Source organism: Melopsittacus undulatus, chromosome Z (genome assembly GCF_012275295.1).
Source record: "Melopsittacus undulatus isolate bMelUnd1 chromosome Z, bMelUnd1.mat.Z, whole genome shotgun sequence".
Lineage (NCBI taxonomy): Eukaryota > Metazoa > Chordata > Aves > Psittaciformes > Psittaculidae > Melopsittacus > Melopsittacus undulatus.
Window position 1 is genome coordinate 427,929 of NC_047557.1, and position 23,069 is coordinate 450,997.

At 48.3% G+C, this 23,069-nt stretch overlaps 1 protein-coding gene across 15 annotated transcripts in view; it reads left to right on the forward strand.

The window, feature by feature from the left end:
- TCF4 (transcription factor 4) overlaps positions 1–19,795 on the forward strand; it is a 79,623-nt gene extending 59,828 nt beyond the window's left edge. For 2 of the 15 annotated variants that reach the window (XM_034072817.1, XM_034072827.1), the window contains 8 exons: positions 1,190–1,268; positions 2,923–2,999; positions 6,321–6,518; positions 10,439–10,574; positions 11,149–11,311; positions 15,159–15,388; positions 17,996–18,136; positions 19,496–19,795. In XM_034072817.1, the coding sequence (XP_033928708.1) occupies positions 1,190–1,268; positions 2,923–2,999; positions 6,321–6,518; positions 10,439–10,574; positions 11,149–11,311; positions 15,159–15,388; positions 17,996–18,132 (1,020 nt within the window). In that variant the 3' untranslated portion in view covers positions 18,133–18,136; positions 19,496–19,795. Of the gene's footprint in view, positions 1–1,189; positions 1,269–2,922; positions 3,000–6,317; positions 6,519–10,438; positions 10,575–11,148; positions 11,312–13,378; positions 13,461–15,158; positions 15,389–17,995; positions 18,137–19,495 lie in introns of those variants that run through there. The other 13 variants (XM_034072821.1, XM_034072829.1, XM_034072819.1 and 10 more) reach the window with 10 other exon arrangements.
- The last annotated feature ends 3,274 nt before the right edge of the window (positions 19,796–23,069 follow it).

The window sequence follows — 23,069 nt, forward strand, 5'->3', positions numbered from 1 at the left end:
GCCATCATTCCTTAAGGATCCAATGGGATTTGTGCGTTTCTATGGTAGTAGATGAATTTGGGGCCATCATTCCTTAAGGATCCAATGGGATTTGTGCCTTTCTATGGTCATAGATGTCTTTGGGGCCATCATTCCTTAAGGATCCAATGGGATTTGTGCCTTCCTATAGCAGTAGGTCAGTTTGGGATCCATCATTCCTTAACTATCCAATGGGATTTGTGCTTTTCTATGGTCATAGATCAGTTTGGGGTCCATAATTCCTTAATGATCCAATGGGATTTGTGCCTTTCTATGGTCATAGATTACTTTGGGGCCATCATTCCTTAAGGATCCAATGGGATTTGTGTCTATCAAGGTCATAGATCAGTTTGGGGCCATCATTCCTTAAGGATCCAATGGGATTTGTGCCTTCCTATAGGAGTAGATCAGTTTGGGATCCATCATTCCTTAAGGATCCAATGGGATTTGCGTCTATCTATAGTAGTAAAGCAATTTGGGATCCATCATTCCTTAAGGATCCAATGGGATTTGTGCCTTTCTATAATAGTAAAGCAACTTGGGGTCCATCATTCCATAAGGATCCAATGGGATTTGTGCCTTTCTGTGGTCGTAGATGAGTTTGGGATCCATCATTCCTTAACTATCCAATGGGATTTGTGTCTATCTATGGTCATAGATCACTTTGGGGCCATCATTCCTTAAGGATCCAATGGGATTTGTGCCTTTCTATGGTCGTAGATCAGTTTGGGATCCATCATTCCTTAACTATCCAATGGGATTTGTGTCTATCTATGGTCATAGATCACTTTGGGGCCATCATTCCTTAAGGATCCAATGGGATTTGTGCCTATATATGATCATAGATCACTTTGGGGTCCATCATTCCTTAGGGATCCAATGGGATTTGTGCCTATCTATGGTCATAGATCACTTTGGGGCCATCATTCCTTAAGGATCCAATGGGATTTGTGCCTCTCCATGCCAGTATCCCCTCGGAATTCCTTCTCCATCCACATCTCCAGCACCAATCCCACCATCCCCTCCTCCATCCCTTCCTTTTCCCACCCCATCCCGCCCGTCGCGTCGGGAATACCGACCCCCCTGACCCCATTCCCATCTTTCCCATGCCTTTTCCCGCGGGATATTCCCGGAATTCCATGCTTTTTAATGCTCCTATCGTCTCTTAAAGATCTACTCTCCAGAGCCCACCACCACCAGCTTCCCATCCACTCCTTCAACTCCTGTTGGCTCTCCCCCTTCTCTCGCAGGTATTGTGCCTCCTTTTATTCCCTACGATCCCGGGGATTGGTTTGGAATTGGGGAATTCCGGGAAGGAGGAAAAGGAAATCCATGGAAAAAGCCGATTCCCAAAGGGGGAGGTTGGGGGGATGGGGGAAATCGGGGGGATTCCCGAGTTTTAAGGGGGTATTCCCATAGGATGCGAAGAGGAGGGGTAGGGAAGGATGAGGTTATTCCAGGGAAAGGCATTCCCATTCCCAAAGAGGTCCTTGGGAATGGCGTAAGGAGAAGAGGCCCTTTGGGATGGGATTGGGATGGAGGCAGTTAAGGACCACAGCACTGCATCCATAGGGATGCTGAGCGCATCCAAGGATGGAGCATCCCCAATTCCCAATCTATTCCAAAGGGAACATTCCCAATTCCCAGTCTATTCCAAGAATGGAACATTCCCAATCTGTTCCATGGATGCAGCATTCCCAATTCCCATGCAATTCCCAAAGAGGCCCTTTAGGATGGGATTGGGATGGAGGCAGGTTAAGGACCACAGCGCTGCGTCCATAGGGATGCTGAGCGCATCCAAGGATGGAGCATTCCCAATTCCCAATCTATTCCAAGGATGCAGCATTCCCAATTCCCATGCAATTCCAGGGATTTATTAGGATGGGATTGGGATGGAGGCAGGTTAAGGACCACAGCGCTGCATCCATAGGGATGCTGAGTGTATCCAAGGATGGAGCATCCCCAATTCCCAATCTATTCCAAAGATGGAACATTCCCAATTCCCAATCTATTCCAAGGATGCAGCATTCCCAATTCCCATGCAATTCCAGGGACTTGTTAGGATGGGATTGGGATGGAGGCAGGTTAAGGACCACAGCGCTGCATCCATTGGGATGCTGAGCGCATCCAAGGATGGAGCATTCCCAATTCCCAACCTATTCCAAGGATGGAACATACCCAATTCCCAATCTATTCTAAGGATGCAGCATTCCCAATTCCCATGCAATTCCCAAAGAGGCTCTTTAGGATGGGATTGGGATGAAGGCAGGATAAGGACCACAGCGCTGTATCCATTGGGATGCTGAGCGCATCCAAGGATGGAACATTCCCAATTCCCAATCTATTCCAAGGATGCAGCATTCCCAATTCCCATGCAATTCCAGGGACTTGTTAGGATGGGATTGGGATGGATAGGACCTTAAGAGCCAGGTCTAGGTGAGGACCACATTGCTGCATCCATTGGGATGTTGAGCGCATCCATGGATGCAGCATTCCCAATTCCCAAGCTATTCCAAGGATGGAACATTCCCACTTCCAGGCCTAAAATCGGGATGAGTTTGGAATAGTTGAGCATCCAAGGCCGTATTCCCAAAGGATTACTTAAAGTGGGAATGGGGCAGAGCTTCCTCTTGGATGCTCCATGGAGCATTCCCGGAATAAGGACCCTATGGAGCAGAGAGCATCCTATGGGATGAGCAAACCCGAGGCCAAAAGTTGGGAATGCCGTATGGAAAACGGGATCCTCTCGCTCCCCTCGCTCCTATGGCAACCAATGGAAGAGGAACCCCCCCACCCCATTCCCGGTTTTCCATGCTTCCTTATGGCGGCTTTCCCAGGTGTTTTCCCATCCCGAATCCATTGGGAATGCCGGTGTTCTAATGGTGCTTCCCGTTTTGCTACCAGCAGGCCCAGCTGTATGGTCTAGGAATGGAGGCCAAGCATCAGCATCTCCCACTTATGAAGGTCCCTTACACTCCTTGGTAGGTGATCCATGGGGATCTGCCCCATTCCCGACCTTTTCCATGCCTCATCCATGCTTCCCCCCCCCCTTTTCCCAGGAGATGGAGATTGGATCCCATAGGATAAGCGAGTGGAGGAGGAGGAGGTGGTGGTGGTCAAAGGATGGAGATGGTGGTGATCCTATGGGATGGAGATGGTGGTGATCCCATAAAATGGAGTGGATGGATGGGAATATGGGAGGAGATTGGGGTTATCCCATTGGATGGAGATGGTGGTGATCCCATAGGATGGAGATGGTGGTTATCCCATAGGATGAAGGAGAACATGGGATGGAGATGGTTGTTCCCATTGGATGGAGATGGTGGTGATCCCATTGGATAGAGATGGTGGTGATCCCATTGGATGGAGATGGTGGTGATCCCATGGGATGGAGATGGGGGTTATCCCATAGGATGAAGGAGAACATGGGATGGAGATGGTGGTGATCCCATAAAATGGAGTGGATGGATGGGAATATGGGAGGAGATGAGGGTGATCCCATTGGATGGAGATGGTGGTGATCCCATAGGATGGAGATGGTGGTGATCCCATAGGATGGAGAACATAGGAGGAGATGGTGGTGATCCCATAGGATGGAGTGGATGGATGGGAATATGGGAGGAGATTGGGGTTATCCCATTGGATGGAGATGGGGGTGATCCCATTGGATGAAGGAGAACATGGGATGGAGATGGTGGTGATCCCATAAAATGGAGGGGATGGATGGGAATATGGGAGGAGATGAGGGTGATCCCATTGGATGGAGTGGATGGAGGAGAACATGGGATGGAGATGGTGGAGATCCCATAGGATGGAGGAGAACATGGGATGGAGCTGGTTATGGTGCCCTAGGATGGAGATGGTGGTGATCCCATTGGATAGAGTGGATGGATGGGAATATGGGAGGAGATGGGGGTTATCCCATTGGATGGAGATGATGGTGATCCCATAGGATAGAGAACATAGGAGGAGATGGTGGTGATCCCATAGGATGAAGGAGAACATGGGATGGAGATGCTGGTGATCCCATTGGATGGAGATGGTGGTGATCCCATAGGATGGAGGAGAACATGGGATGGAGATGGTGGTGATCCCATAGGATGGAGATGGTGGTGATCCCATAGGATGGAGGAGAACATGGGATGGAGATGGTGGTGATCCCATAGGATGGAGATGGTGGTGATCCCATAGGATGGAGATGGTGGTGATCCCATAAAATGGAATGGATGGATGGGAATATGGGGGGAGATGGGGGTTATCCCATAGGATGGAGGAGAGCATGGAATGGAGATGGTTGTTCCCATTGGATGGAGATGGTGGTGATCCCATAGGATGAAAGAGAACATGGGATGTAGATGGTGGTGATCCCATTGGATGGAGATGGGGGTGATCCCATAGGATGAAGGAGAACATGGGATGGAGATGGTGGTGATCCCATAAAATGGAGTGGATGGATGGGAGTATGGGAGGAGATGGGGGTGATCCCATAGGATAGAGGAGAACATGGGATGGAGATGGTTGTTAACCCGTTGGATGGAGATGGTGGTGATCCCATAGGATGAAGGAGAACATAGGAGGAGATGGCGGTTATCCCATTGGATAGAGTGGATGGATGGGAATATGGGAGGAGATGGGGGTTATCCCATTGGATGGAGATGGTGGCAATCCCATAGGATGGAGAACATAGGAGGACATGGTGATGATCCCATAGGATGGAGATCGTGGTTATCCCATGGGATGGAGATAGGGGTTATCCCATAGTATGGAGGAGAACATGGGATGGAGATGGTGGTGATCCCATAAAATGGAGTGGATGGATGGGAATATGGGAGGAGATTGGGGTTATCCCATTGGATACAGTGGATGGATGGGAATATGGGAGGAGATGGTGGTTATCCCATTGGATGGAGATGGTGGTGATCCCATTGGATGAAGGAGAACATGGGATGGAGATGGTGGTTATCCTATTGGATAGAGTGGATGGATGGGAATCTGGTCCATGGATTCCATGGCCTCTTGTGCTCTTCCCTATTGCTTCTCGATCCCATATGGAATTCCTGGATCTTCCGGAAGCACGGATCATTCCCAATGCTCAACATTCCATATGGAATGATCCTTGGGATCTGTACCCTATGGAATGGGAAAGAGGATCTCTATGAGCCCATTCCTTAAGGATCCATCCCAATTCCCATTTTCCTTAGGGAATGCCATCCCTATGGGGCAATGGGGGAGGGGGATTCCTTAAGCTTGGAATAATTAATAGGGATTAATAGGGATTAATCCCTAATAATTAATAGGGATTAATATGAATTCATCCCTAATAATTAATAAGGATTAAAAGGGATTCATCCCTATTAATAAGGATTAATAGGGATTCAGCTCTAATAATTAATAGGGATTAATAGGGATTCATCCCTAATAATTAATAGGGATGAATAGGGATTTATCTCTATTAATAGGGATTCATAGGGATTCATCCCTAAGAACTAATAGGGATTAATAGGGATTCATCCCTAATAATTAATAGGGATTCATCGCTCTTAATAGGGATTAATAGGGATTCATCCCTAATGATTAATGGGGATTAATCCCTATTAATAGGGATTAATGGGGATTCATACCTGTTAATAGGGTTTAATAGGGATTCATCACTAATAATTAATAGGGATTAATGGGGATGAGTCCCTATTAATAGGGATTAATAGGGATTCATCCTTAATAATTAATAGGGATTCATAGGGCTTCATCCCTGTTAATGGGGATTAATAGGAATTCATCCCTAATAATTAATAGGGATTCATCCCTATTAATCGGGATTAATAGGGATTCATCCCTAATAATTAATAGGGATTAATAGGGATTCATCCCTAATAATTAATAGGTATTCATCCCTATTAATAGGGATCAATAGTGATGAGCATCTCCCATCCATCCCAGCGCTGCTCCATTGACGACAACCATTCCCACTTGGATCCTATGGGAATGCCGGAAGTGGCTTTGCCTTTGGGGGGGGGGGGTTATTCCCTACGGAATTCCAATAGGATTTTCTCTTCCATCCCCATTTACATCAATGGGAGGGGGTTGGGAGCATCTTTTCCAATGGAATTCCCATATTCCCAAGGAATCCTTGAACCCATGGAAATCAATTCACCGGGATCACCTTTTCCCTATATCCAGAATTCCCATCCCAATATCCCAATATAAAGCATGGGAATATAGGGATAACCCCCCCCCCCCCCATTGGGATATGATTCCCGCATGGAAGTGATGCTCATCCCACTTTTCCCCCTATTCCCAAGCAGCAAAGCCGGATCGAGGACCGCTTGGAAAGGTTGGATGATGCCATCCACGTCCTAAGGAATCACGCTGTGGGGCCGGCCCCATCCCTGCCCCATAGCGACATGCACGGCTTGATAGGAGCCGCTCCCAACGGATCCATGCCGGGATTGGCTTCGGGATACGGATCCGGGATCCTCGCGGCCAATAGGCACTCGTTGATGGTGAGATGATGGGATAAAGGGGGATATGCATGGATAACATTCCATGATGGGATATGGGTGGGATGGGGTTGATGGGATCCATTGGGAATGGGGGTGGGAATGGGAGATGGGTCATGGGATGTGGGAATGGGATGCTCCAGACTTTGGGAAGATGATCCCGGAGAAGGAACATGGATGGGGATGGAAGTGGTACCCATGGAGCATCCCAATGGATGCAGATGGAGGTGGTACCCATGGAGGATCCCAATGGATGCGGATGGAGGTGGTACCCATGGAGCATCCCAATGGATGTGGATGGAGGTGGTACCCATGGAGCATCCCAATGGATGCAGATGGAAGTGGTACCCATGGAGCATCCCAATGGATGCAGATGGAGGTGGTACCCATGGAGCATCCCAATGGATGTGGATGGAGGTGGTAGCCATGGAGCATCCCAATGGATGCGGATGGAGGTGGTACCCATGGAGCATCCCAATGGATGCGGATGGAGGTGGTACCGATGGAGCATCCCAATGGATGCGGATGGAGGTGGTACCCATGGAGCATCCCAATGGATGCGGATGGAGGTGGTACCCATGGAGCATCCCAATGGATGCGGATGGAAGTGGTACCCATGGAGCATCCCAATGGATGTGGATGGAGGTGGTAGCCATGGAGCATCCCAATGGATGCAGATGGAGGTGGTACCCATGGAGCATCCCAATGGATGCGGATGGAGGTGGTACCGATGGAGCATCCCAATGGATGCGGATGGAGGTGGTACCCATGGAGCATCCCAATGGATGCGGATGGAGGTGGTACCCATGGAGCATCCCAATGGATGCGGATGGAGGTGGTAGCCATGGAGCATCCCAATGGATGCCGATGGAGGTGGTACCCATGGAGCATCCCGGGATAGGGATAGGAACCAGGATATGGGATAGGACACCAGGACATGGTCCAGGAGCTGGATCCATCCCAATGGATGGGGACATGGAGCCATAGAGAAGCTTAATCCCTATGGATAACGGAGGGTGTAGGATCATTCCCAATGGGATCGGGCATCCCAATGGAAGTCCAATTGATGGGATCCATAGGGAAGGAGGGATCTTCTGGATCCCATTCCTTAGGGATGCTCCCAGTATGGACATGGATTGATGGGATCACATAGGGATTGGAAAGAGACCTGGAAGCGATGGGATCACATAGGGATTGAAAGGAAAACTGGGATCCGGATGATGCTGCAGCTCCGGAATAGGACGGGAATGGGAATGGGGCATGGAAAGAGCCGGGATTTGGGAATCCCATTGGGAAAACACCGGATTGGGGTGGGCGAAGGCGGAGAACAAAGGAAGTGGGAACGGGAGGGGGGGGAGGAGGCGGATCCTGATGTTTTCCATATGGGAATGTTAATGGATGCAGCAGGGCTCCAGCTGCCGGATACGAGGCCGGAAAAGCCTGGATCCAATAGGGAATAAGGGGGGGATGGGGCGGATCATGCCTGGAATCCGGATGCGTTCCGGATGCGTTCCCTGTGTGTGATCCCTGTTTGCGTTCCTGCTTTGTTCCCTGTTTATTCCCTCTGCATTCCCTGTTTACTCCCTCTCTATTCCCTGTTTATTCCCTCTCTATTCCCTGTTTATACCCTCTCTATTCCCTGTTTATTCCCTCTGTATTCCCTGTTTATTTCCTCTTCTTTCCCTCTGCATTCCCTCTGTATTCCCTATTTATTCCCTCTTCATTCCCTCTGTATTCCCTATGTATTCCCTATTTATTCCCTATGTATTCCCCGTTTATTCCCTATTCATTCCCTCTCTATTCCCTGTTTATTCCCTCTCTATTCCCTATGTATTCCCTATTTATTCCCTCTTCATTCCCTCTCTATTCCCTCTTCATTCCCTATTTATTCCTTATGTATTCCCTGTTTATTCCCTCTCTATTCCCTCTTCATTCCCTATTTATTCCCTGTTTATTCCCTCTTCATTCCCTGTTTATTCCCTCTCTATTCCCTCTTCATTCCCTCTTCTTTCCCTCTGTATTCCCTGTTTATTCCCTCTCCATTCCCTCTCTATTCCCTGTTTATTCCCTCTCCATTCCGTTTATTCCCTCTCTATTCCATCTCTATTCCCTCTTTATTCCCTGTTCATTCCCTTTCTATTCCCTCCCTATTCCCTCCCTATTCCCTCTCTATTCCCTGTTCATTCCCTATGTATTCCCTATTTATTCCCTCTCCACTCCATCTTCATTCCCTGTTTATTCCCTCTTTATTCCCTACTTCTATTCCCTACTTACATTCCCTGCTTACACCCCCAGCCAGTATTCCCTACCTCTATTCCCTACTTGTATTCCCTACTGGTATTCCCAACCCCTATTCCCTACCCCTATTCCCTGCTCCCATCTCCCAGCCCAAACCCCATGCAGATCCCATGGGAAAAGGCAATGGATCAATGGATCCATGTATCCCTGCTCCCTGTATCCATAGATGGGAGCATCCCTGCTCCATGTATCCATAGATGGGAGCATCCCTGCTCCATGTATCCATAGGTGGGAGCATCCCTGCTCCATGTATCCATAGATGGGAGCATCCCTACTCCCTGTATCCATAGATGGGAGCATCCCTACTCCATGTATCCATAGATGAGAGCATCCCTACTCCATATATCCATAGATGGGAGCATCCCTGCTCCCTGTATCCATAGATGGGAGCATCCCTACTCCCTGTATCCATAGATGGGAGCATCCCTACTCCATGTATCCATAGATGAGAGCATCCCTACTCCATATATCCATAGATGGGAGCATCCCTGCTCCCTGTATCCATAGATGGCAGCATCCCTGCTCCCTGTATCCATAGATGAGAGCATCCCTACTCCCTGTATCCATAGATGGGAGCATCCCTACTCCATGTATCCATAGATGGGAGCATCCCTACTCCCTGTATCCATAGATGGCAGCATCCCTGCTCCATGTATCCATAGATGAGAGCATCCCTACTCCCTGTATCCATAGATGGGAGCATCCCTACTCCATGTATCCATAGATGGGAGCATCCCTGCTCCATGTATCCATAGATGGGAGCATCCCTGTTCCCTGTATCCATAGATGAGAGCATCCCTGCTCCATGTATCCATAGATGGGAGCATCCCTGCTCCATGTATCCATAGGTGGGAGCATCCCTACTCCCTGTATCCATAGATGGGAGCATCCCTGCTCCATGTATCCATAGGTGGGAGCATCCCTACTCCATGTATCCATAGATGGGAGCATCCCTACCCCATGTATCCATAGGTTGGAGCATCCCTACTCCATGTATCCATAGATGGGAGCATCCCTACTCCCTGTATCCATAGATGGGAGCATCCCTGCTCCATGTATCCATAGATGAGAGCATCCCTGCTCCCTGTATCCATAGATGGAGCATCCCTACTCCATGTATCCATAAATGGAGCATCCCTGTTCCCTGTATCCATAGATGGGAGCATCCCTGTTCCCTGTATCCATAGATGGGAACATCCCTACTCCATGTATCCATATATGAGAGCATCCCTACTCCATGTATCCATATATGAGAGCATCCCTGCTCCATGTATCCATAGATGGGAGCATCCCTACTCCCTGTATCCATAGATGGAGAATCCCTACTCCATGTATCCATAGATGGGAGCATCCTTACTCCATGTATCCATAGATGGGAGCATCCCTACTCCCTGTATCCATAAATGAGAGCATCCCTACTCCAATGCCTGTATCCATAAGTGCATCCCATCACCTTCCCGTATTCCAGTGCTATTCCAATGCACAATTCCCGTTGGATTTGCTTGGAATGGATATGATTCCCAAGGCTCCTCCGTTGCCATGGAGCAACAACCATTCCCACCTTATGGAGCATCCCATTCCCATTCCCATTCCCAACCTAATTCCAGTTTTCCCATTCCTTGCAGGTCGGATCCCATCGGGAAGAGGGCGTCGGAATCCGAGGGAGCCATTCGCTGGTCCCCAACCAGGTCCCTGTTCCCCAACTTCCCGTCCAATCTTCCACGTCTCCGGAATTGAATCCCCCCCAGGATCCCTATCGGGGTGAGTGGGATCCAGATTCCAATGGGATAAGGGCTTGGAGAAGGGCTGGGAATGGGATGGAGGGATGGGAATGGGAATGGCGTGAATGGAGAGGTTGGGAATGGCACCACACATCCCACTTTAGAGCATCCCATCCTTTGAGCATCCCACTTTAGAGCAACCCATCCATGGAATATCCCATCCTTTGAGTATCCCACTTTGGAGCATCCCACTATGGAGCATCCCACTTTAGAGCATCCCATCCATGGAATATCCCACTTTAGAGCATCCCATCCTTTGAGCATCCCACTTTAGAGCATCCCATCCATGGAATATCCCATCCATGGAGCATCCCATCCTTTGAGCATCCCATCCGTGGAATATCCCATCCTTTGAGCATCCCACTTTAGAGCATCCCATCCATGGAGCATCCCATCCATGGAATATCCCATCCATGGAGCATCCCATCCATGGAGCATCTCATCCATGGAATATCCAATCTATGGAGCATTCCATCCATGGACCATCCCACTTTAGACCATCCCCTCCATTGACCATCCCACCCTTAATCCCATTCCCATCCCTTTCCCACCAGGAATTCCCAGCGCTCTCCAAGGCCAAAGCGTCTCGTCGGGAAGCTCGGAGCTGAAATCCGATGAGGAAGGCGATGAGAACATCCAAGATTCCAAAGCTCTGGAAGACAAGAAGCTGGAGGAGGACAAGAAGGAGCTCAAATCCATTACTAGGTCAAGATCTAGGTAACGGGATGGCCCTAATGTCGCTTCATTCAATTCCAGGAGTGGATTTCCATGAAGTGACCTCCTTGGGAAGGGAATTCCATCCGGGAATGCTTGGGAATAACCCGGATGCTCCTTAGGGATGCTCCGATTGGATCTGTGGGATAATGGGAATGGCTTTGCTGTGCCAATGGGAACGTGGAGATGGGATATTGGGATGGGATTCCTCATGGTGAGGATGTGGGAATGGGATGAATGGGGAATGGATGCCCCTATTCCTGCTTGGAGTAGAATGGAGTCAATGGGAGATGCCCCATTCCCAATGGATTCCTTGCTCCATGGAGGCAGTAGAGTTGAGTCAATGGGTGATGCCCATTGGAGATGCCCCATTCCCAATGGGTTCCTTGTCCTATGGAGTCAGTAGAATGGAGTCAATGGATGATGCCCATTGGAGATGCCCCATTCCCAATGGGTTCCTTGCTCCATGGAGTCTATAGAACACCCTCAATGGATGATGTCCATTGAAGATGCTCCATTCCCAATGGGTTCCTTTCTGTATGGAGTCAGTACAATGGAGTCAATGGGATATGCTCCATTCCCAATGGGTTCCTTGCCCTATGGAGTCATGGAACATCGTCAATGGATGATGGTCATTGAAGATGCTCCATTCCCAATGGGTTCCTTCCTTTATGGAGTCAATAGAACATCCTCAATGGATGATGCCCATTGAAGATGCTCGATTCCCAATGGATTCCTTGCCCTATGGAGTCAATAGAATGGAGTCAATGGGAGATGCCCCATTCACAATGGGTTACTTGCCCTATGGAGTCAGTAGAATGAAGTCAATGGATGCTGCCCATTGAAGATGCTCCATTCCCAATGGGTTCCTTTCTCTATGGAGTCAATAGAACATCCTCAACGGACGATGTCTATTGAAGATGCCCCATTCCCAGTGGATCCCTTGCCCTATGGAGTCAATAGAATGAAGTCAATGGATGATGCCCATTGAAGATTCCCCATTCCCAATGAGTTCTTTGCCCTATGGAGTCAATAGAATGAAGTCAATGGACGATGCCCATTGAAGATGCCCCATTCCCAATGGGTTCCTTTCTCTATGGACACCCTAGAATGGAGTCAATGGACAATGCCCATTGAAGATGCTCCATTCCCAATGGGTTCCTTGCCCTATGGAGTCAGTAGAACAGAGTCAATGGGAGATGCTCCATTCCCAATGGATTCCTTTCTCCATGGAGGCAGTAGAATGGAGTCAATGGGAGATGCTCCATTCCCAATGGGTTCCTTACTCCATGGAGTCAATAGAACGAAGTCAATGGACGATGCCCATTGAAGATGCTCCATCCCAACGACTCCCTTGCCCTATATACTCAATAGAACATCCTCAATGGGAGATGCCCATTGAAGATGCCCCATTCCCAATGGGTTCCTTGCCCTATGGAGTCAATAGAATGGAGTCAATGGATGATGCCCATTGAAGATGCTCCATTCCCAATGGGTTCCTTGCCCTATGGAGTCAATAGAACATCCTCAATGGATGATGTCCATTGAAGATGCTCCATCCCAATGACTCCCTTGCCCTATATACTCAATAGAACATCCTCAATGGACGATGCCCATTGAAGATTCCCCATTCCCAATGGGTTCCTTTCTCTATGTAGTCAATAGAACGTCCTCAATGGCTGATGCCCATTGAAGATGCCCCATTCCCAATGGGTTCCTTACTCCATTAAGGCAGTAGAATGGAGTCAATGGGAGATTCCCCATTCCCAATGGATTCCTTTCTCCATGAAGTCAGTAGAATGGAATCAATGGGAGATGCCCCATTCCTAATGGATTCCTTGCCCTATGGAGTGAGTAGAATGGAGTCAATGGGTGATGTCCATTGAAGATTCCCCATTCCCAATGGGTTCCTTCCTCCATGGAGGCAGTAGAATGAAGTCAATGGATGATGCCCATTGGAGATGCTCCATTCCCAATGGGTTCCTTGCCCTATATACTCAATAGAATATCCCTCAATGCCCTCACCCCATTGGCCCCCATTGGACTCTCCCTGTCCCCCTTCCCCATTAGCACCAACGACGACGAGGACCTGACCCCCGAGCAGAAGGCCGAGCGCGAGAAGGAGCTTGCTCCATGGAGTCAGTAGAACATCCTCAATGGATGATGCCCATTGAAGATGCTGCATTCCCAATGGGTTCCTTGCCCTATGGAGTCAGTAGAACAGAGTCAATGGGAGATGCTCCATTCCCAATGGATTCCTTGCTCCATGGAGTCTATAGAACATCCTCAATGGACAATGCCCATTGAAGATGCTCCATCTCAATGACTCCCTTGCCCTATATACTCAATAGAACATCCTCAATGGGAGATGCCCATTGAAGATGCCCCATTCCCAATGGGTTCCTTGCCCTATGGAGTCAATAGAATGGAGTCAATGGATGATGCCCATTGAAGATGCTCCATTCCCAATGGGTTCCTTTCTCTATGGAGTCAATGGAACATCCTCAATTGGTGATGTCCATTGAAGATGCTCCATCCTAACGACTCCCTTGCCCTATATACTCAATAGAACATCCTCAATGGATGATGTCCATTGAAGATGCCCCATTCCCAATGAGTTCCTTGCTCCATGGAGGCAGTAGAATGGAGTCAATGGGTGATGCCCATTGAAGATGCTCCATCCCAATGAGTCCCTTGCCCTATATAGTCAATAGAACATCCTCAATGGGAGATGCCCATTGAAGATGCTCCATTCCCAATGGGTTCCTTTCTCTATGGAGTCAATAGAATGAAGTCAATGGATGATACCCATTGAAGATGCCCCATTCCCAATGGGTTCCTTGCCCTATGTACTCAATAGAACATCCTCAGTGGATGATGCCCATTGAAGATGCCCCATTCCCAATGGGTTCCTTTCTCCATGGAGTCAATAGAATGGAGTCAATGGGTGATGCCCATTGAAGATGCTCCATTCCCACTAGCTTCCTCACCCCATGGACACCCCATAACCTCCCCAATGCCCTCACCCCATTGGCCCCCATTGGACTCTCCCTTTCCCCCCCCATTAGCACCAACGACGACGAGGACCTGACCCCCGAGCAGAAGACCGAGCGCGAGAAGGAGCTTGCTCCATGGAGTCAGTAGAACATCCTCAATGGATGATGTCCATTGAAGATGCCCCATTCCCAATGGGTTCCTTGCTCCATGGAGGCAGTAGAACAGAGTCAATGGGAGATGCTCCATTCCCAATGGATTCCTTGCTCCATGGAGTCTATAGAACATCCTCAATGGATGATGTCCATTGAAGATGCTCCATTCCCAACGACTCCCTTGCCCTATATACTCAATAGACCATCCTCAATTGATGATGCCCATTGAAGATGCCCCATTCCCAATGAGTCCCTTGCCCTATAGAGTCAATAGAATGGAGTCAATGGATGATGCCCATTGAAGATGCTCCATTCCCAATGGGTTCCTTGCCCTATGGAGTCAATAGAATGGAGTCAATGGATGATGCCCATTGAAGATGCTCCATTCCCAATGGGTTCCTTGCCCTATGGAGTCAATAGAACATCCTCAATGGATGATGCCCATTGAAGATGCTCCATCCCAATGACTCCCTTGCCCTATATACTCAATAGAACATTCTCAATGGGAGATGCCCATTGAAGATGCCCCATTCCCAATGACTCCCTTGCCCTATATACTCAATAGAACATCCTCAATGGATGATACCCATTGAAGATGCCCCATTCCCAATGGGTCTTTCCCTATATACTCAACAGAGCATCCCCAATGCCCTCACCCCATTGGCCCCCATTGGACTCTCCTTGTCCCCCTTCCCCATTAGCACCAACGACGACGAGGACCTGACCCCGGAGCAGAAGGCGGAGCGGGAGAAGGAGCGGCGCATGGCCAACAACGCCCGCGAGCGGCTGCGCGTGCGCGACATCAACGAGGCCTTCAAGGAGCTGGGCCGGATGGTGCAGCTGCACCTCAAGAGCGACAAGCCCCAGACCAAGCTGCTCATCCTGCACCAGGCCGTGGCCGTCATCCTCAGCCTGGAGCAGCAAGTGAGGGGTGAGTTAGAGGGGGGGGGGGTGGGGGTCGTCCAGTGTCCATCTGTTCATTGGCATCCATCCATGCATCCATCATCATCCATTATCCATCCATCCGTTATGGTCCAGTATCCATCCATACATCCACTGGCATCCATTATCAACCCATCCATAACGGTCCAGTATCCATCATCCATCCATTGGCATCCAGTATCCATCCATCCATTATGGTCCAGTATCCATCCATCGATTGTCCTCCAGTATCCATCCATCCATTGGCATCCAGTATCCATCCATCCATTATGGTCCAGTATCCATCCATCGATTGTCCTCCAGTATCCATCCATCCATTGGCATCCAGTATCCATCCATCCATTATGGTCCAGTATCCATCCATCGATTGTCCTCCAGTATCCATCCATCCATTGGCATCCAGTATCCATCCATCCATTATGGTCCAGTATCCATCCATCGATTGTCCTTCAGTATCCATCCATCCATTGGCATCCATCAGCCATCCATCCATCCATCCATTCATTGGCATCCAATAGCCATCCACCTATCCATTATGGTCCAGTATCCATCATCCATCCATTGGCATCCATTATCCATCCATCCATCCATGCATCCATCCATTCTCATCCATCATCCATCCATCCATCACCATCCAGGATCCATCCATGCATCCATTGTCATCCAGTATCCATCCATCCATTGTCATCCAGTATCCATCCATCCATCCATTGTCATCCAGTATCCATCCATCCAACCATTGTCATCCATCATCCATCCATCCATCCATCCATCATCATCCCGTATCCATCCATCCATTGTCATCCAGTATCCATCCATCCCTTATGGTCCAGTACCCATCATCCATCCATTGTAATCCAGAATCTATCCATCCATTGTCATCCAGTATCAATCCATCCATTATGGTTCAGTATCCATCATCCATCCATTGTCATCCAGTATCCATCCATCCATCCATTGTCATCCAATATCCATCCATCCATTATGGTCCAGTATCCATCACCCATCCATTATGGTCCAGTATCCATCATCCATCCATCCATCCATCCATCATCATCCAGTATCCATCCATCCATCCATTGTCATCCAGTATCCATCCATCCATTATGGTCCAGTATCCATCATCCATCCATTGTCATCCATCATCCATCCATTGTCATCCAGTATCCATGCATCCGTTGGCTTCCAGTATCAATCCATCCATTATGGTTCAGTATCCATCATCCATCCATTGTCATCCATCATCCATCCATTGTCATCCAATATCCATCCATCCATTTTCATCCAGTATCCATCCATCCATCCATTATGGTCCAGTATCCATCCATCCATTGTCATCCAGTATCTATCCACCCATTGTCATCCAGTATCCATCTATTCATTGGCATCCAGTATCCATCCATCCATCCATGCATCCATCTGTTCTCATCCATCATCCATCCATCACCATCCAGGATCCATCCATGCATCCATTGTCGTCCAATATCCATCTGTCCATCCATTGTCATCCAGTATCCATCCATCCATTGTCATTCAGTATCCATCCATCCATTGTCATCCCATCATCCATCCATCCATTTTCATCCCATCATCCATCCATCCATCTATCCATTGGCATCCAATAGCCATCCACCTATCCATTATGGTCCAGTATCCATTCATCCATTGTCATCCAGTATCCATCCATCCATTGTCATCCAGTATCCATTTATTCATCCATTGGCATCCATCATTCATCCATCCATCCATGCGTCCATCCGTTCTCATCCATCATTCATCCATCCATCATCATCCAATAGCCATCCATCCATCCGTTGTCATCCAGTATCCATCCGTTGTCATCCAGTATCCATCCATTATGGTCCACTGTTCATCATCCATCCATTGGCATCCATCATCAATCCATCCATCCATCCATCCACGCATCCATTGTCATCCAATATCCATCCATCCATCCATTTTGGTCCACTGTCCATCATCCATCCACCCATCCACTGGCATCCAGTATCCATCCATACATTATGGTCCAGTATCCATCATCCATCCATTGTCATCCAGTATCCATCCATCCATGATGGTCCAATATCTATCATCCATCCATTATCATCAAGTCTCCATCCATCCATCCATTGGGATCTAGTATCCATCCATCCATTATAGCCCAATATCCATCATCCATCCATCCATCCATTATCCATCCATCCATTCATCCTTTATCCATCTATCCATCATCCATCCATCCATCATCCATCCATCCCTCATCCATCCATCATCCATTCATCATCCATCATCCCTCCATCATCCATCATCCCTCATCCATCCCTCATCCCTCACCCACCCCTCACCCCCCACCCCCCTCCACCCCATTCCCTATGGATCACCCCCCATAGGGACACCATTAACCCCCTTCTCCCTACACCCCATTCCCTACGGATCACCCCCCATAGGGACACCATTAACCCCCTTCTCCCTACACCCCATTCCCTACGGATCACCCCCCATAGGGACACCATTAACCCCCTTCTCCCTGCACCCCATTCCCTACGGATCACCCCCCATAGGGACACCATTAACCCCCTTCTCCCTACACCCCCAGAGAGGAACCTGAACCCCAAGGCCGCCTGCCTCAAGAGACGGGAAGAGGAGAAGGTCTCCTCGGATCCCCCTCCGCTCTCCCTGGCCGGGCCCCATCCTGGTATGGGGGATGCAGCCAATCACATGGGACAGATGTAAAAAGGTGAGTGCTTGGGATCGGGAGACATCATCCATATGTGGGGACATCCATGTGTGGGGACATCCGTCATCTGTGGTCCATGCATCCATCATCCATGTATCCATCCATCATCTATCGTCCATGCATCCATCTATCCATCCATCCATCATCCATGTGTCCATCATCCATAATCCATCCATGCAAACATCCATCCATCCATCTATGTGTCCATCATCCATGCATCCATTCATCATCCATCCATCCATCATCCGTGTGTCCATCCATCATCCATCCATGGTCCATGCATCCATCATCCATGTATCCATCATCCATCCATCTATGCATCCATCCATCATCCATCCATGGTCCATGCATCCATCCATCATACATGCATCCATCCTTGCATCCATCATCCATGCGTCCATCCATCATTCATCCATCCAACCATCCATTGTCATCCAGTATCCATCCATCATCCATCCATGTGTCCATCCATCATCCATCCATCCATCCATGGTCCATGAATCCATCCATGCATCCATCCATCATCCATCCATGGTCCATGCATCCATGCATTCATCATCCATCCATGGTCCATACATCCATCATCCATGCATCCATCCATCCATCATCCATCCATTCATGCATCCATCATCCATCCATCATCCATTCATGGTCCATCCATCATCCATCCATCCGTCTGTCCATGCATCCATCATCCTTCCATCCATGATCCATCCATGTATCCATCATCCATCATCATCCATCCATCCATGGTCCATGCATCCATCATCCATGTATCCATCCATCATCTATCATCCATCCATCATCCATCCATCCATCCATCCATCCATGCATCCATCCATCATCCATCATCCATGCATCCATTATCCATGTATCCATCCATCTATATGTCCATCATCCATCATCCATCCATCATCCATCATCCTTGCATCCATCCATGCATCATCCATCCATGCATCCATCCATCATCCATCCTTGCATCCATCTGTGTGTCCATCCATCCATCCATCATCCATCCATCCATCCATCCATGCATCCATCCATCATCCATCCATGGTCCATACATCCATCATCCATCCATCATCCATCCATCCATCCATCCATGCATCCATCCATCATCCATCCATGGTCCATACATCCATCATCCATCCATCATCCATCCATCCATCCACACATCCCAACGGAGAACCCTATGGATCTCCTTCCCCTTCCATCTCCTTCCCATCCCATTCCATACCCCTCTGGACCTCCCCCATCCCTCCCATCCTGATGGATCCAATCGGACTTCCAGACCCCCATTACCATGGATTGGGATGAATCCCACATTCCTAACCCATTCCCATCCCCTTCTCCCCCCAGGTCCACGTTGCCCCATTGACGCAAGAACCCACTTCCTTAAGAGCTGTATCCCGATCCCAAATCCCATTATTCCCACTTTTCCTCCCCTTTTCCCTATGGTAACCTGAGACAAGTCTGAGTGGTCCGAGCAGCCCAGACGCACGCTTCCGCCCAGCATTCCCGACGGCCGGAATGCCGACGCCTTGCCTATGGGACCGCGGTGTGTAAGGATTCCAATGGCTTGGAATTCCGACGGCTCCTTGGAATTCCACACTGTGGGACAATTGCAGCTCTCTTCTTTGTGCCTAAATCCCGGTTGGGGGGGGGGGATGGATCCGGTTGGATCCATTTGGGATGGGAAAGGGGGAGGAAAATCCATGGAATACCGAATGGGAATAGGGGTGGGGGTGGGGAAAAGGGTTGGAAAACCATTGGAATCTTGCAATAATGACCAAGTGTACTTCGGATCAAGGGATCGTCCCATTCCCATTCCCCATTCCCGTTGTTCCCGAGGGAATTCCGCCTCCGTTCCCTGCCCCATTCCCAGCTCTTCGCCCGGAAACCAGCATTGACCGACGGGAAGCGATGGATCCTCGTAGCCATTCCCTTAGGATAGAGGAGGAATTCCAGATGGATCTTATAGACCTATGACAAATACATATATATATATATATATAAAGCTATATGAGACTGTAAATAACGGGAATTCCGGGAATCATATTGGGAAAAGGGGGGGGGGGGTGGGTTGGGAATGCCGATCGACGGGAATAATGGCGGCATTCCCACTTTTCCCGGCCCTTTGGGATAAAGCCAACGGGAATGTTGCTCCTTCCCCATGGATCGAAGGGAATTCTTCCGGATTTCCATGTTTTTTTCGGGATAGAGTCGGGAAAAACGGGATTGGGATGGGGTTGGATCCATGTTCCTTTGTATCCCTTCGTCCTTTCGGGAATGGATCCCATGGGATTGACGGCTCCGAGCGTGAACTGAACCACTGTGCCTTCCAATGGTCCCATCCCGAGCGGGATTCCCATTGGGATTCCCATTGGGATAGGATCGGGAATTCCCGGCGGAATTCCATGGATTCCCTGCTGCTGGAAGTGGATTCTTGCCTCCTCCTCCTCCTCTCCCATCAAGCCTTAGCCGGATCCGACAGCATTCCTTGCACTTGGCATCGGGAAAGGGCCGGCATTCCATATGGGATAACCCCCTCCCCATACCCCCCTATGGAAGCAACTGCAAGCGGATCCATTGGGAATAACAGCAGGAAAAGGGGGGGGGATCACGACATTCCCGAAGCCTGGAATGCCATGGGAATGGCCGGACACTCGGGATTATTCCTTGTTGTGTGTGGAAACGGGATGCGATCCCATGTAGATTCTTGGTGTTTCTGTGCTTTCCCATTGGAGCTGGGATCGGGAATGGGATCGGGAATGGGATTGGGAATGGGATTGGGATAGGGTGGGGGGGGTATAGGTTTTCCTTTCGGAAGCCCATTGGAAAACAATGGGAATGCCGCTGGAATCCCATGGGAAAGGGAGGAGGAGGAGCCCCCCCCATCCGCAAGCGCATCCCAAGGATGGAGATTCCCATTGGGAATAGGGTCGGGATGAGGCGAGAGGAGGTGGAAATGGGATGGATGGAGATCCATGTGTTGGGAATGATGGATGCGGGATGTGGAGGAGCGATGGGATTGGTGCATCCCAATGGATGGAATTCCATAGGGAAAAACGGAAGTGATGGAATTCCATAGGGAAAAGCAGAAGCGACGCATCCCGAAGAGCATCCTTAAGGAAGAGCGTTGGCGATGGAATTCCATAGGGAAGAGTGGAGGCAATGGAATTCCATAGGGAAAAGTGTTGGCGATGGAATTCCATAGGGAAGAGCGGAAACGATGGAATTCCATAGGGAATAGCAGAGGCGACGCATTCCGAAGAGCATCCTTAAGGAAGAACATTGGTGATGGAATTCCATAGGGAAAAGTGGAAGCAATGGAATTCCATAGGGAAAAGTGGCTCATCCGTGTTCTCCATCCCTGTTATCCCAAGGGATGCAATGCAAGCACCTTGGGAAGTTGGGAATGCCGCCGCCAAGCCTGGAATTCCCAAGGATCCACCTTTTCCAAGGGGAATTGTGGGAATTCCATTGGAATTTGGCCTTCGTTACACAGGGATTTGCCTTGGGAAAGATGGGAAGAGAGGAAAAGATTCCCTATGGATACCTGGAATTCCGAGAAGCACAAACATCCATCCAATAGAAACCATTGCTTGGGAATAAAGGCAGAATTCCATCGGGAATTCCATCCGGATAATCCCTATTCCCCCCTCCCTTTCCTTTCCCATCCTTTTCCTATGGGATTTCGCTCCGTCTCTGCGCATCCCCATTCCCGAAGCTTGGAGCATCCCAAAGTCATCCCGTTTTTGCCCCAAAACGCCTTTTTTGGACCCAAAAATGCGATGGGAAAGAATTCCAGGTTTTTTCCGGTCCCGAATCCCGAAAAATTCCCACTTTATTTTGCTATTCCCAAGAGAAAGAAGGAAAGAGGATATTTTCCCATGGGATTGGGGATGGAGGTGGGGGGAAGGGGGGATTTGGAGGATGCGGCCATGAAATCCATGGAAAATCATGGGAAATTATGGGAAATCATGGACAATCCATGGGAAATTATGGAAAATTATGGAAAATCCATGGAAAATAATGGAAAATCATGGAAAATCCAGGGAAATAATGGAAAATCATGGAAAATACATGGAAAATTATGGGAAAACCATGGAAAATCATGGAAAATCCATGGAAAATCAGGGAAAATTATAGAAAATCATGGAAAATCCATGGAAAATCATGGCAAATTACGGAAAATTAGGGAAAATAATGGAAAATCCATGGAAAATCTATGGAAAATTATGCAAAATCAATGGAAAATCTATTGAAAATCATGGAAAATTATGGAAAATCATGGGGAAATATGGAAAATCAGGGAAAAATATGGAAAATCATGGGAAATTATGGAAAATCATGGAAAATCCATGGAAAATCGTGGAAAATTATGGAAAATCTGTGGAAAAATATGGAAAATCATGGAAAATTATGGAAAATCATGGTAAATCCATGGGAAATTATGGAAAATCCATGGAAAATCATGGAAAATCCATGGAAAATAATGGAAAATTATGGAAAATCTGTGGAAAATTATGGAAAATCATGGAAAATTATGGAAAATCATGGTAAATCCATGGGAAATTATGGAAAATCCATGGAAAATCAGGGAAAATTATGGAAAATCAGGGAAGATTATGGAAAATCATGGAAAATTATGGAAGTCATGGAAAATCCATGGAAAATCAGGGAAAATTATGGAAAATCAGGGAAGATTATGGAAAATCATGGAAAATTATGGAAAATCATGGAAAATCCATGGAAAATAATGTGAAATTATGGAAAAGCATGGAAAATCCATGGAAAATTATGGAAAATCTATGGAAAATCCATTGAAAATCATGGAAAATTATGAAAAATCGTGGGAAATCTATGGAAAATGATGGAAAATCAATGGAAAATCTATTGAAAATCATGGAAAATTATGGAAAATCATGGA